General features: G+C 44.7%; 1 protein-coding gene across 1 annotated transcript; it reads left to right on the top strand.

Annotated features, from left to right (window-relative positions):
- Window positions 1–208: 208 nt before the first annotated feature.
- LOC306913282 (extracellular calcium-sensing receptor-like) lies at window positions 209–11158 on the top strand (the record flags this gene model as incomplete). Its single annotated transcript, XM_079489873.1, has 10 exons — window positions 209–217; window positions 4214–4344; window positions 4474–4768; window positions 6513–6599; window positions 6843–7112; window positions 8546–8752; window positions 9044–9319; window positions 9717–9944; window positions 10036–10159; window positions 10245–11158. The coding sequence occupies 10 exons, from the start codon at window positions 209–211 to the stop codon at window positions 11156–11158; spliced, it is 2541 nt and encodes an 846-aa protein (XP_079345999.1).
- Window positions 11159–15206: the final 4048 nt, after the last annotated feature.

Genomic DNA, 15206 nt, shown 5'->3' on the forward strand with positions numbered 1-15206 from the left:
TCCCGCAGACAACTTCCACGCCACTCCTTCCACATCGGCACCGCATCCACCGCCGCCAGCCGAGGCCCCCAGGACCACGCCGTCCACCTGCTTGGCAGATGGGCTTCCCAAGCCTACCAGTCCCACCCGTACGAACCTCCTCTGCCTTAGAACAGCCCTTCCCCTAATTAGTAGTCGCTCCCCGTCGTTCCTTTTGGGGATATCGTCCATGCGCACCGTAAGACGAACGCCTTACGACGAACGCCACACGACGAGTGCCATTCGACCACCTCCCCAAAGACTCAGGGTCGGCGACCCCCCCGGAACCTACACATCCGTATTCATTCATCCCTCCTGCATCCCTCCATTCCTTCACTGTCAATAAATCACTTAAACCTCCCCAATGGTGTGTTTATTCCGACTAGTGAAATGGAGTTGGAACAACAGATGTTCAGGAGGAGGAGAAACGCACCTTGGCCCTGCCCTCAGGCCACTCTCCGCCCCCCACGTCAATCTACCTGTCCCTATTTATACCTGCCCAGTACCACCCAGAATCCTCCATGTTTCGCCTGCGTCGCTGCGTCGCACACCAGCCGCCTTCCTACAGGCTTCTCGCAACCCACCCCCACCCCTTCACCACCTATTAAACAAAACTCTCTCCTCTCCTTCTCAGGTTCTTGCGGGGGATTTCGTCCATGCGCACCGTAAGACGAACGCCTTACGACGAACGCCACACGACGAGTGCCATTCGACCACCTCCCCAAAGACTCAGGGTCGGCGACCCCCCCGGAACCTACACATCCGTATTCATTCATCCCTCCTGCATCCCTCCATTCCTTCACTGTCAATAAATCACTTAAACCTCCCCAATGGTGTGTTTATTCCGACTAGTGAAAAGGTATTTAAGTTAAATCTGCCTTGCCTAAGCCTGCAGTGCAGATACCCATACATGTATTTTTCAGAATGGACAAATTATTTTTTTAATACAGAATGAGATATCGACATCGATAATATCGGTTATCGGCCATAACAGCAATTCATTATATCAGATATCGATATCGGACAAAATGTCTCATCGGCACATCCCTAGTCATGACACCTAGGCTAGGGTCTCAGCAGGCCTTCCAGGATGAACCTGGCCAATGTTGATCTATCAGGCTATTTCCAAAGCTGCAGGTTAACCCTGTAACACCCGGATTAATTTCTACTTGCAAAAAATAGATTTCAACCTTACTACTACTATTAACGTTTTTTGCGAATTTTATGCACATTTATAATAATTATTAAAATAATAATAAATTAATCATTTACATTTGGGGGATATCTTTCACAATAATACATAAAACATGTTCTAGACATTCTAATGATCACAAAAAAACATATATTACAGTTATTTTACTTACTTTTATCAGGGTTAAAGTTCAAAGGTCATAGGTTAAAAATTGTTCAAAATTGTCCAGAGATTTTAAATTTTTGTGAATTTGAGCCTCTGTGGGGGGTATTTATATGCAAATATCATGACCAATGGCATTGCAATGGCATTGCAATGAACATCAATGATGACGTTTTGGTGAAAAAAGAACATAACAAATAATTCATTCATTCATTAAAATATGTTTATTGCAACGCTGGGTGTTACAGGGTTAAGGTGTCAATCATGTGGGTATCCTTGCAAGGGGGTGCCGTAAATAACTGTGCTTGTCCCTCAGCTTTGTGCATGTACCTATATATTCTGACAGTTGGGCTGGCCACCACGGTGGTCAGCCATCCAGGCTCCTGCTCCAGGATACTGCTGTATTCTGTACTCTGCAAATAAAACCGAACTCCGAAACATCTCTCTGCCTGCCTGCGCCTCTTCATCGGTATGCCTGAGTCTCTTGGCCTGTCTTCTGCTTCAGAACTTCTCCGTTTCGGTTTAAGTACTTTTGAGTCTGTTAATACACTCTCCTGGTTAAAATATACATCATAAATGTATTAAAAACTGATTAAAACAACTTTTATTGGGTTCACAGAAATATGCACTTGCACTTTTAAAACAGTGCACTTTAATGAAATGTTGTGTTCTCAAAGAGTTGGGTAATAAATTAGTTTTCTATGTGACTTATTCGGCCACCGAATAAGTCATAGCAGTGGGCGTGGTTTTCTGGACCCACTGAAAAATCAGCCATTTATTTTTCCCCATAGAGATTTACATCAATATTTACATCAATTATTTTAAGCCTAGAATCAAGCCATCCAGGATCCTGGTAAATCATGACCATAACCTTTGATTCTGTGAAGAAAGAAAAATGAAAATCTGTGCACCGAGACACAGCTCTGATATCAACGACCCCCAATGTGCAATGAGCGAGAATACCGGACCCACACATTAACTATATGGGAATCATGGGAATGGAATGTTTGTCAGTAAAAGCAACAGCATGGTGCAATTTCATTCAAATCTACGCAATTGAGCGAACCCTTATTCATCAGGAGGTCTCCGGTTCTGTTTGGCTTCTCCTACTATCATGTTCCATAGTTGCCATTTAACACAGTAAGCATTTCTGTAACCTGCTCCCAAAATAAAAGCAGTCTTAGAACACTCTTCACCAAACAAATTAAACATGTTTTCCAAAACAATAAAAAAGTATTTTACATTCATAGAAACAATGAAAAGCGGTCTCCACTTTGTCACAAAAAGGGCATGAACTTGGGACTGTGGGATTGATGAATGATCATAGAGACAAAACTGCAATGACACCATGTAAAATCCTCCACTGTAAATCACCAGTTCTCTTTTTTATAGGTGGTTTGTATAGTGCCCTCCATACAGGTTTCACTTCAATATCCAGCTCTAATTTTTGTCTCCATACTGTGTCGACCCTCCCATTCAATTTACACCTGTTCAGTGCTTTTACACAACCTTTATACATAATCTTTCCTTTTGCAGTGTACAAGTCTTCCTGCAACATTGTTATCTCATCCTCAGTCAATTTCTCAAGCCACATATTCAAGATGTTCCTGGTCTGTCATAATGACCTCAGCCCAAGAAAATAAGCTACAGTCGTGGTGTCACTCAGACCAGGACCAGCTAAATAAAAAAAAAATCTCAGAGTAACAAGCCCTGGTAGTACACAGCATGCTGTTGCGACCTGGTGTTGTATTATTCTGAACATCCAACCTGGCTCCATTAATTAAGAAAGAAAGAAAGAAAGAAAGAAAGAAAGAAGTAAAAAGAAAGAAAGAAAGAAAGAAAGAAAAAATGGGGTTTTCAAAAACATGGGGTTTTCAAAAAGAAAGAAAGAAAGAAAGAGAAAGAAAGAAAGAAAGAAAGAAAGAAAGAAAAACATGGGGTTTTCAAAAACATGGGGTTTTCAAAAAGATGGGTTTTCCAAAAACATGGGTTTTTCAAAAACATGGGATTTTCAGAAACATGGGTTTTTCAAAAGTCATGGGTTTTTCAAAATCATGGGTTTTTCAAAAACATGGGTTTTTCAGAAACATGGGTTTTTCCAAAATCATGGGTTTTTCAAAATCATGGGTTTTTCAAAAACATGGGTTTTTCAAAAACATGGGTTTTTCAGAAACATGGGTTTTTGAGTGGTGCAACCACTCCCTTACGGAGCTATGTGGGTGGGTGGGTGGGTGGCTGGGTGCGTCTGAGCACGAAAACAGCATGGTTGTTTTTCACCACCGCAACCTAACACACACACACAAACACACACGCACATATTAACTGTATACATGGTGATTTCTGGGTGTTCCAGTACAGTACAGTGATAGTACAGTACAGTTGTTTCATTGAATGTCTTGTATATTTCTGCATTGTATTTTACTGTATTGCTCTTTTTGATATGTTGAAGCACTTTGGTACAATGAGAGTTGTTTTTAAATGTGCTATATAAATTAATTTGATCTGATTTGATTTGATTTGATTTGACATAACAGGACTTTGGTATGAAAGCATTGTTGACGTATGTTAAGCCCTGCCTCTTCTTCTGCCTCTGCCTTGCTAGGGTGTTGATGTGTGTTGAAGGTGTGATCGATGATGTTATGGCATACGTTGGCTCAGGGGATGGCCTAACACTGTGTATAAAAATTAGCAACAGGACAAAGTGTGCAGAGGAAGAGAGGAGGTGCAGTCATGAACGCTTCTGTAGTTATACAACTGATTCCATATGTGTACTTGTGCTTGATGTTGTTCTCTTCATTCTCTCCTTTGTCTTCCTCACCTTCCTCTTCTTGTGAGTTACAGGCACAGTTTAAATTCAACAGAATTGACAAGGCTGGGGACTTTATTCTGGGTGGCTTGTTTTCAATCCATTTCTCCTCTGCCTTCCCTGACTTGTCTTTCACCTCCAAGCAACAGGATCTCATTTGCTATGGGTGAGTATCACACATAAAAAAGCAAGCAAGAGAAACATTTTTTAATATAGGCCTATAGCATCATAGGATTATTTGATGTAGTTCTACAAAGATAAATTGTCAAGGTTACTGTGGAACTTTGTCTGTTAGATTTGATATTCCCGGGTTCAGAATGGCCCAGACCATGGCTTTTGCCATTACTGAGATCAACAGAAACCCCAGCCTGCTACCCAACGTGACTCTGGGATACAGTCTCTATGATAATTGTTTCACACTTGGAGTAGGATTCCGTTCAGCTTTGTCATTGGTCAGTGGGCAAGAAGAACAATTTCAACTGAATGAGAGCTGTGTTGGCTCCCCTCCAGTGATTGGAATAGTGGGTGACTATGCCTCAACACATTCAATTGCCATCTCTAGTGTATTAGGTTTGTACAGAGTGTCCTTGGTAAGTTTTCTTCTTTCACCATCACCATTTTAATTGGCTATTCTTTTTGGCTATTTTAGTTTATTTACAAATCTAATATAATGATAAACAGTGTAGTCTTTCTACAGCCTGATAAAGAAAACTATATTTACTTGTTACAGAGCATGTAAGTGGAGCTGGCAGACTTTGAATGGAGCATGGGGGGCAGTAGATTGCCACATTGTATAATGTTATACAATGTAACCTTTTAACCTTTTAACTAGTTTTCTAATACATTTGTTTTTTACTTCTGTTCTGTAAAGCGACTTTGGATACCTTGAAGCGCTATATAAATCGTATATTATTATTATTATTATTATGTTATTGCGTTGTCTTATGAAAAAGGATAATGTTTGTGTTTTTTCGTAACAAAGTATAACCTAGTGATTGATTAGGGGTTAACAACACACCATGCAAGTTTTAACAAACCTTGCATGGTGTGTGTTTTTAGCCTTGTGTAGCGATGGTGATATCACTGCGTGGCAATATGCATTGCAAAGGCAGATGAAGGCTGGCTATGCGAGGCTATAGTGTGTTTTGTTGTGAGTGCTGAAGGGTTCGTATACGTGTTTGTCAAAAGACGGCATTGTGTTTCTGAACCAGGCCTCCTGATGGCAAAAGCTGCCTCTGTGTGTTCGCAGCACACAATGCAGTCCCTTCTTTTTACCTTTTTTTTTTTTTTTTTTGATTGAAAATGTGAACCGAGAGGAAGGAAATCAAGCTGAGTGGTGGTGAGCATTTTAGCGTTGGATTGAGCAGGGAAAGTGAGTGTAGAGTTTCACCCTGCTCTGTTCCACTAACGTGCTCTGCTTGTTAGGGGGAAATTATGTAAGGCATACATGGGCAACTGGCGGCCCGGGGGCCATATGCGGCCCCCATCAAGCAATAATATGTCAAAATATTATTGACCTTTTTATTTTGTATTGTTTTTGTATTCAGACAGCCAGCAATGGGTAGAACGCTCCCAAAAATAATTTAGTCTCTGTGACACATCTAGGTAGTATATTATTTAATTTCTGTTATAATTCCAATCATGCAAACATGACCGGCTTTAATTACTTTAGTCTAAAATATCTTTCAGGATTCCAATTCCAAAATAGCAAAAACAATATTCAGGATTTAAATTAAACTATAGCAAAAAAAAAGCTGATCTACAAGCTCAAAACGCGTTGCACTGCGACGCGTTTTGAGCTTGTAGATTGGCGGTTGTTTGCTACGACCGTAATATGCAATCTGACCCTCTGGAGTGACTGTATAAATATAGTGGTCAACAAAACGACTCATATTTCCTTGCTTACGGTAATGAAAGTATTTCCATAAGTGTCGCGCTGGCCGGTGTCTGCCCAGCTGCAGCACAGTCGGAAAACAAGGAAGTGAATTGATCAAATAGAATCCATTTTCGGGTACTGCACTGTCTATTTCTCGCTGAAATGTTTTCAAAAACCTTTTTGAGAGCAATGTTTTGCTGTAAAGGACACTGTTTGTGTGTTTACATCATGGCTGTCATGTTGGAAACAGCAGTAAATCAGCGGAACACAGCAGGTGCTCCGAGGGTTTGTTTTGTCATCGGTGTGTTATAGAGCGGAGCAGTCATTATCCAGAAATAACAGACCGATGAATTTGGCGATTGACCAATCAGAATCAAGCATTCAACCAAGCCGTGTAATAAAGAATTATAGTACCGGGTATAGGTATATTACAGAATATATCTTTTGTGTATTTTCAGGTAAGTTACTATTCCACGTGCTCCTGTCTGAGTGACCGGAATAAGTTCCCATCTTTCTTTAGAACAATCCCAAGTGATGCCTTCCAGGTGAACTTCTACAGACAAAACATCTGTTGGTATCAAGTAGTACACATCACTTCCCTGTATTGATATTGCATATCGCCTCTCATTTCTTTGTGTATAATACTGCTGGAGCTGAAGGGTTAGGTTTAGGGTCAGCATCAAAAGAAAATGAATGTGGGTTATACGCAGGAGATTCACTGATTTTACACTACAGTATGTGCATAATCAAACTAAGCAGGTCTTATCCCACCATTCTTCATCCATCAGGTCCAAGCTATGCTCCAAATTATGAAGCGTTTTGGGTGGACCTGGGCAGGACTGCTATTTAGTAATGATGCCTATGGCCAAAATGCTGCCCAGTCATTCCAGTCTGACCTGGCCCAGTCTGGTTTTGGTTGTCTGGCATACGTGGAGGTTCTGCCCTGGGACCACGACCCAGCTGAACTTCAGAGGATTGTCACTGTGATGAAGACATCCACAGCTCGTGTGGTCATTGCATTTGAACATGGGAGCAATATGGTTCATCTCATGGAGGAGGTTGTGGGAAAGCAATTTAACCACTTTCTAAATAAATTAAAATAATAATAATAATAACTAGAAAGGTCAAAAAGTTTGAAAAATTGCAAAGTGTGGTTACATAGGCCCCTCCCACTAATATTGTCAGCCAATTACAATGTCACGTTTTGTTATGGACAAAAGGGCCATTAAAATTACATTTTGGACAGGTGTATTTAATACCTTTTCATACAAGGTTATTGATTCTAAGCCACTGATTGCATTGTATGGTGTAGTCCTACAGGACTACACCATACACTAGTAGGCCATAAATGTAGGCCATAAATGGCCTACTAGTGCGCAAGCAGAGCGTGCAAGTGCTGTAGACCGCTACATACTTTCAAATCTTAGCCTCACATATTGAATTATTAGATTTAGCTATTTGCTACGTACCTTCCAGCTTGCCTATGTCTATGTCTATGTATATGTAATTTCTGAAACACGTCATCGTTACGTCACCATCGATAACCAATTATACCCTGGCATTGGTACATATATTCATCACGTCATATGCTCATATGTCTATATATGTGTATATGCCTATGTATGTATATGTAGTTTCTGAGTGGTTGGTGGTATAATGTGGTTTGATGCGTATGTCGGGGCCAGCACATGTTATGACGTCATATGCTGGCACCAAGCTGACCGTGCAGGTATGTTTTCCGTCACGCTACGAAGCATGTGTCTATATGACGTGATGAAGATATGTACCAATGTCCCTTAGAATGCACGTGATATGATGTCATACGGACATACGGAAGCTGACCGTGCAGGTATGCTTTCCGTGAATCGTGATGAAGATTATGTACCATGTTTCAGTGTCAGGGACATACGCACATGGCACCTGACTGATAACATTACTTGCACGCTCTGCTTGCGCAAGTAATAATAATAATAATTATATATATATATATATATATATATATATATATATATATATAGCCTAAATATGTATATTATTATGTATATAATTTTTCAAGAAATTAAGAAAACATTATATTTTTAAAACAAATCAATACTGCCTCATCAAAGTTGGTACTGTGAATTTATACTGTATATTGTCAGATACTTTCAAGAAATTAAGAAAACATTATATTTTTAAAACAAAGCAATACTGCCTCATCAAAGTTGGTACTGTGAATTTATACTGTATATTGTCAGATACTTACAAAGGGGGAGAGGTGGAGACAGACAGACGGACAGACGGACAGACAGACAGACAGACAGACAGACAGACAGACAGACAGACAGACAGACAGACAGACAGACAGACAGACAGTTTGAGGGTCCAATGGAGTTATCTGGTTTTGTCAGAGGCACTTTTTAATACTTTTCATTTTAATTCGTTCAATATTTTGTGAATCAACACACAGACATGAAGGGTGTTCAATAGCATTGATTTATATACCGTATAGGTGGTAAAGCAGAATGTGACAGGTCTGCAATGGATGGCCAGTGAGGCCTGGACAACATATCCTAAGCTCCTGACTCTAGACTTCATGCCGTACCTGGGAGGCACCCTGGGCATTGCCATCCGTCGTGGAGAGATACCAGGTCTAAAGGACTTCTTGTTAAAAATCCATCCCGACAATGGCCATGACAACAGCCTTGGCAATACCATAGTGAGTCTTTTGTTTCATTTTTTAAACCCATTATGTACGGGATCCACTTTTGTAACTATACCTTTCAGGACGGGAAACCCCTTTGGGTTAGTTGTTGCTATGTACAGTATATAGCAACATATATATTTGTTGTCATTTTGAATTAATATTTGATGAAAACGTAGTTCAGGATTTAGAAGGCCTTTTTAGAATCGGCCTCATTCCTAAATGGGTTAAGTTGCAATTTTGTGTTCATTCACAAGCTTTGTGCTTTAGATAATTATGCTTTAAGTTTTCACTGTGTTTCTTCAGATGAGGCGGTTTTGGGAGCGCACATTTCAGTGTAATTTCCCCCCCCTTCCGTCAGAGTGGGTGGATGCTGGTGGAAGGGTGTGTACAGGACAAGAGGACCTAGCAACAGCAGAAACTGCACTTTTGGATGTATCTGACCTCAGGCCAGAGTACAATGTGTACAAGGCTGTGTATGCTCTGGCCCATGCCATCCATGACATGTTGCATTGTGTGCCAGGAAAAGGGCCTTTTATTGGGCACAGCTGTGCCGGTTTGCGGACAATACAGCCATGGCAGGTGTAATGTTATTTCACAGGTTACATAATGTTTCTAGTTGGGTTCAAATTTAGACTAATAATGATTTAGGTTTGGCTGGTGTCTGGGCCAATCTGACTATATATAAAATTTGGATCAGTTCATAACAGCAAAAAGGCCAAAGGGTGTACACAAAAGATTACTAAAGACACTTGTCATGATGGGGCGGAATAATTATGAGCCTGCAGTAGTTATTAAATTGTTCGTTTTAGTTGTTTATTCCACACAGTGGACAGTTGTGATTATTACCCATAAACCTGATATGCAGTGGTGTCTGAATAATTTCAAGTACAAATTGTACATCAAAATCTATTTCCCTTGTCTATGTACATTGCAATAATTCATACATTGCAATAATTCTGCTCATCACCATGTCTAGCTTGTATATTACCTGGAAAGGATCAACTTCTCTACACCATTTGGTGATCACGTATCGTTTGATGAGAATGGTGATGCTTTACCAATCTATGATGTCATGAACTGGGTGTGGCTCCCTGATGGAAGCACAAAAGTTCACAATGTAGGTGTGGTCAAGAAGTTAGTCTCTGCAGGTGAAGAACTCATCCTGGATGAAGACAGAATCTTCTGGAACTTTGAATCTAAAAAGGTCACTTCAGCTTTCTATAGCTAATGCTGAGCTGGTGTGAATGTAATTCAGTTTACGTACAAAAATATATCATTCTTAATTTCCTCTGTAGCCACCTCGGTCAGTGTGCAGTGAGAGCTGTTCCCCCGGAACCCGTGTGGCCAGAATTAAAGGGGAACCTATCTGCTGCTTTGACTGCATTGCTTGTTCTGAGGGAGAGATCAGCAATGAGACTGGTAGGTTTACACCATGTAGTAATGTACAGTATCTTTAGGACAATACTGTACTTGTCTGCCCCTTTAACCTTGTCATCTTTGTTAGACTCTACAGAGTGTACCAGTTGTCCAGAGGACTTCTGGTCCAGTCCCCAGCGTGACCACTGTGTTCCTAAGAGCCTGGAGTTCCTCTCCTACCATGAGGCTCTTGGTATCTCCTTGACAATCATCTCATTGCTGGGCACACTTATCTGTGCCTTTGTACTGGGAATCTTCATCTATCATCGAAGCACACCCATGGTGCGCGCCAATAACTCTGAACTTAGCTTCCTTCTCTTGTTTTCACTCATACTTTGTTTTTTGTGCTCACTTCTGTTCATTGGCCGTCCCAGGCTCTGGACTTGTCAGCTGAGGCATGCAGCATTTGGGATCAGCTTTGTGCTGTGTGTCTCATGTATCCTGGTAAAGACTATGGTGGTTTTAGCTGTATTCAAGGCCTCCAAGCCTGGGGCTACAGACATTATGAAGTGGTTTGGTCCTATGCAGCAGAGAGGAACAGTTCTGGCTCTTACTTCCATCCAGGGAGCAATCTGCATAGCCTGGCTTGTGTCTTCCTCACCAGCTCCTCATAAAAACACACACTATCACAGTGATACGATAGTCTATGAGTGTGTGGTGGGATCAACAGTTGGATTTGCAGTGCTATTAGGTTATATTGGTTTACTGGCACTCCTCAGCTTCCTCCTAGCATTCATGGCAAGAAATCTTCCAGACAACTTCAATGAAGCCAAGTTAATCACCTTCAGCATGTTGATCTTCTGTGCCGTGTGGATAGCCTTCATCCCAGCATATATAAGCTCTCCAGGCAAATATGCAGATGTAGTGGAGGTTTTTGCTATTTTAGCATCTAGCTTTGGAATTTTGGTGTCACTGTTTGGACCAAAGTGTTATATAATGCTTTTGAAACCTGAGAGAAACACTAAGAAGTCCATCATGGGTCGAGGTGACACCAAGACATAGAACCATGAATTCAATACAACATTTCTTTGTATTTTCTGTTTAATAAATAAATGGAGAGGAGACTCCTGTTACTGAACAATATCAGAATAGACCTATAGTTAGTACTTATTATAACCAAAGAAAATAATACCCTGCCTTTAAAGTCTATTCTGTTTAATATTATATTTCACTAGTACAGACCACACATTCAATCGAACATCGTTTGACATGGTTTAGCGTTTATTTAGAAGAGAAGTGGAACATGAAAAGGAATGATAGAAATGAGGTGCATGTTGATATGCGTGCATATTGATATGCGTGGGATGGCCTTGGACTGTCCGTGGGGATGAGGGGGAAGGGAGGAGGATGAGGGGTTGGGAATAGGGGAAGGAAGGGGGGAGTGAGGATGAAGGGTAGTTTCCGAGGGGCTGGGTGACGGGTGAAGGGGGGGGGGGGAGGGTCGAGGGGTGAGGGAGACATGGATGATTTGGCGTTACAGGAGGGGGGAGGGGGTGAGGGGGGAGGATGAAGGGCGTAGCCCTGATAGTGAAGACTAAGCCCCTGGGGGAGGTGAAGGATGAGAGCAAGCTCTGTAGAGCAAGCTCTGTGGGGGGGGGGAGGTGTTGGACGAAGGCCGGGTAGGATGAAGGGCGGAGCCCTGAGGGGGGATGAAGGGCGAAGCCCTGAGGGGGGAGGAGGAAGGGCGTAGCCCGGGATCGAGGGGCGGCGGCCCTGAGAGATGCCCGTGTGGGCTCCGATGGGGGTATTGGACCCTGAGTATTGGCCTGGGGTCCGAAGAGAGAGGCGTCCGTCTTGGCTGACATCTGAGACGGCCCGAAGAGAGAGGCGTCCGTCTTGGCTGACGTCTGAGACGGCGCACTCCGTCATTTCAGGACCCCAAGAGAGGAGTGCGTAAGAAACAGTTACTTGACGGTGGCAAGGTGGGCGTTTCTTAGACCCGGGGGCGCCTTGTCTGATGCGTGCGAGGTTGCATGCGAGATTGAAGTAGTGAATTCCGAGTACCCTAGGAACCCGGGGAATGCAGGAGAGGTTGACGTGGTCCGAGTGGAGCGAGTCGATTCGTCCTACGTGGGTTTGAGGTGATGGTTTGAGGCGAGGAGGATGACGTGACTAGTTCTTTAGAGGCTCTCCGGAAGCCGGGTGACGTGGAATGAGACGAGGGGTAGGAGCTCCTGACTGGAGTCTGTAGGGGAGTTGTTGCTTGATGGTGGGATTTCCGAAGCAGGTCTATGGTGTTAGAGAATGGGGGTGAGTAGCGCCGACGGAGAGCTTGGTAGGTAGGTGTGGTTTATAGTCGTGCCGGTGACCCGGGATGAGTCGTCGTAGGGTCTTCCCCCATGATGGTTTGGGACAGAATGGTAGGTTGGAGGTGGTTAGGGTGGAGTTTAATGGTCTGGACGAGCTTCCGTTTGGTGTTGTGAACTGTGATGGTTGTTTGAGCGTAGAGAAGCGGGCGGCTGGTCAATTAAGAGCCCAAAGGAAGCCGCGACGATGATCTGGTAGATTCGATTGATTCTTGTAATGGACCGATATCACTGGGTAGTTGATCCTTGTCATCGAACGGCATCACGGGGTAATCGATTCTTGAGCATGTAGTGCAGAGGGGCGGTGGCACGCTGTGTCGATGGAGGGAGGCAGGGAGGGGAAGGAGGGAGTAAAGGGGGTACGCTGTGCCGATGGAGGGAGGCAGTGGTGGACGGGGGCACGCTGTGCCGGGGGAGGTAGGAGGGGTTGTAAAGAGGCACGCTGTGCCGAGGGAGGTAGGAAGGGGTGGAAGGGGGCACGCTGTGCCGAGGGAGGGAAGGAGGGAGGCACCCTGTGCCGAGGGAGGGAAGGAGGGAGGGAAGGGAGGCGGGAAGGAAACGCCCTGCCAAGGGAGGTAAGGAGGGAGCACGCTGTGCCGGGGGAGGCGGGAGGGGAGGGGAAGGAGGGAGGGAAGGAGGGCTGGAAGAAGGCTGCAAGGGGAGGGAGGCGCCCTGTGCCGAGGGAGGGAAGGAGGGAGGGGAGGGAGGCGGGAAGGAAGCGCCCTGCCGAGGGAGGGAAGGAGGGAGCACGCAGTGCCAGGAGAGGTGGGGGGGAGGGGAAGGAGGGGAAGGAGGGCTGGATGAAGGCTGCAAGACGAGCATGATGTTGACTCGCTGTAGGCCGACGTGTGCACCGGAGTTGAACTGCGGTTGCAGGGACATGATAGGGATTTGGTGCAGGCCCGCTCTGGCTGCCGTGGAATTCTTACTGCTGTGGCGGTGCGGTTTGTACTGGGTTGGAGCAGGTACTCTTGGGTCGGCCGTGATGGCGCGTGGTGAGTCCTGCGATGACTGGGATGAAGCCTTGATGGAGTGGGAGTGACGAGTGGTGGACTAGATGATTATGGATGCTAGCCTGAGACAGAGTGGGAGGATAGGAGGGCTGCCTGCTTGGACGAGGTTGCGATGATTCCTTCATGGTGACGATAGCTTCATGGTTGTCACGGGAACCTAACGCGACCTTTGCTGTACGTTTTGGCTCACGTACGCGTTGCACGTTATGTCAAAGTTAATGAGCACACAATCAGTAAATTGTTTAGACTGAAGATGTCCGATGATGTTAGCGGATGCCCAGCATGCGGGCAGATAACTGGGTAAATGCTCGTTACATCAGATGTTAATGAGCAGACGATCAGTAAATTGTTTTGACTGTAGATGTCCGTTAACTGGGTAAATGCATTGCCATGATGGCCCGTTAATTTCTAGTTCACCAAGGGAGTTGAGTGATTGTGCAGCCCTAGGGGATGGGTGGGTAGTGTTAGATGGGGGCTGATGAGTGTAAGGATGGAAGGACTAGTCTTTCCCGCTTTCACTTAGAAACTCTGTTGATGTACTATTTACTGAAATGTTTGGCTTGCGGGGAGCCTACATTGTTTCTTCAGGAACAATGTTTCTAGTCGAAGAAGAATAAGTAGGGGGAGGAGGCGGCATGGTAGAGGGATGTTTGTGATGGAAGCTAGAGGCTGTCAGTACGGCCGATGAGGTCTCGACTACGGCGAGTGGGCGTGAAGGCACCGCAGAGAGAACGTTGACCGGCTGTGCTTACACAGCGGCTGGTAAAAGAGAGGGGACTAGTAGAACTGGGTGGGTGAGGGGTGGGTGGGTAAAAGGCTGAATGGAGGGTGAATGAATTCAATAGGTTAGGAGGGGGTGATCTGCATGATCGTGGAGCATGAGGAAACGAACACGCAGATGATTGAATTGTAGCGCAATAGAATGCGTGGTTGTGATGAAAACTAGAGGCTGTCAGTACGGCCAATAGCTACGGCGAGTGGGCGTGAAGGGCACCGCAGAGAGAACGTTGTCCAGCTGTGCTTACACGGCGGTTTGTAAAAGGGGGGCCCTTTGTGGAAACTGGGTGCACGGCCCACTTGGAACCCGAGCCCATTAGCCCATGTCAAAACCCATGTGGGGCCCAGATGGACATGTTGGCTGGGTAGTATGAATGAATGGTGTTGAAGGAAACTTAGCTTTGTGTGTTGTAGTTGCTTGGTGGGCGGGTGTGTAACTCAGCCTCAGTCAGCGCAGCATTTGGGAGTGACGTCATCGAATCAGCGAAGGTGACAGGTCCGTGGCAAGAAGTGTGCCGGTTTTGAAGTTGCAGCGGGGGGGAGAGAGAGGTGGTCTCTCGGATCGCGGTGGTGTTTGTGTCCCGCGACGTCGATGGGCCAGGTTGGCGTTGGAAGAATAAACTGAACGGCGGTTCAGTGAGACGGCATTAACGAGATCGATGAGGAAGCGGTTGATGGCGGGGTGTCAGCGCTGGAATACGGGGTGGCTGGCTGGCGTTGGTGGCGTCTGTCCGAGGTTTCTCCGACGGGGGACGGTGCTGAATGCTGATAGTGTGGTCCGTCCGTGGTGGCAAGGTAACTTAAGTTGAGGGTAAGTTAAGTAATGATTACTTTGAAATCGGACGGGGATTCGGCGGAGGAGCAAACGCGGAAGCGGCCGTGTGACTGAGAGATACGTGACGTGAGTCATACGAAGAACCAAGCACGAAATGGCAGGTAGACGTGCAGGTATAA

This window comes from Electrona antarctica, assembly GCF_951216825.1.
Source record: "Electrona antarctica genome assembly, chromosome: 20".
Lineage (NCBI taxonomy): Eukaryota > Metazoa > Chordata > Actinopteri > Myctophiformes > Myctophidae > Electrona > Electrona antarctica.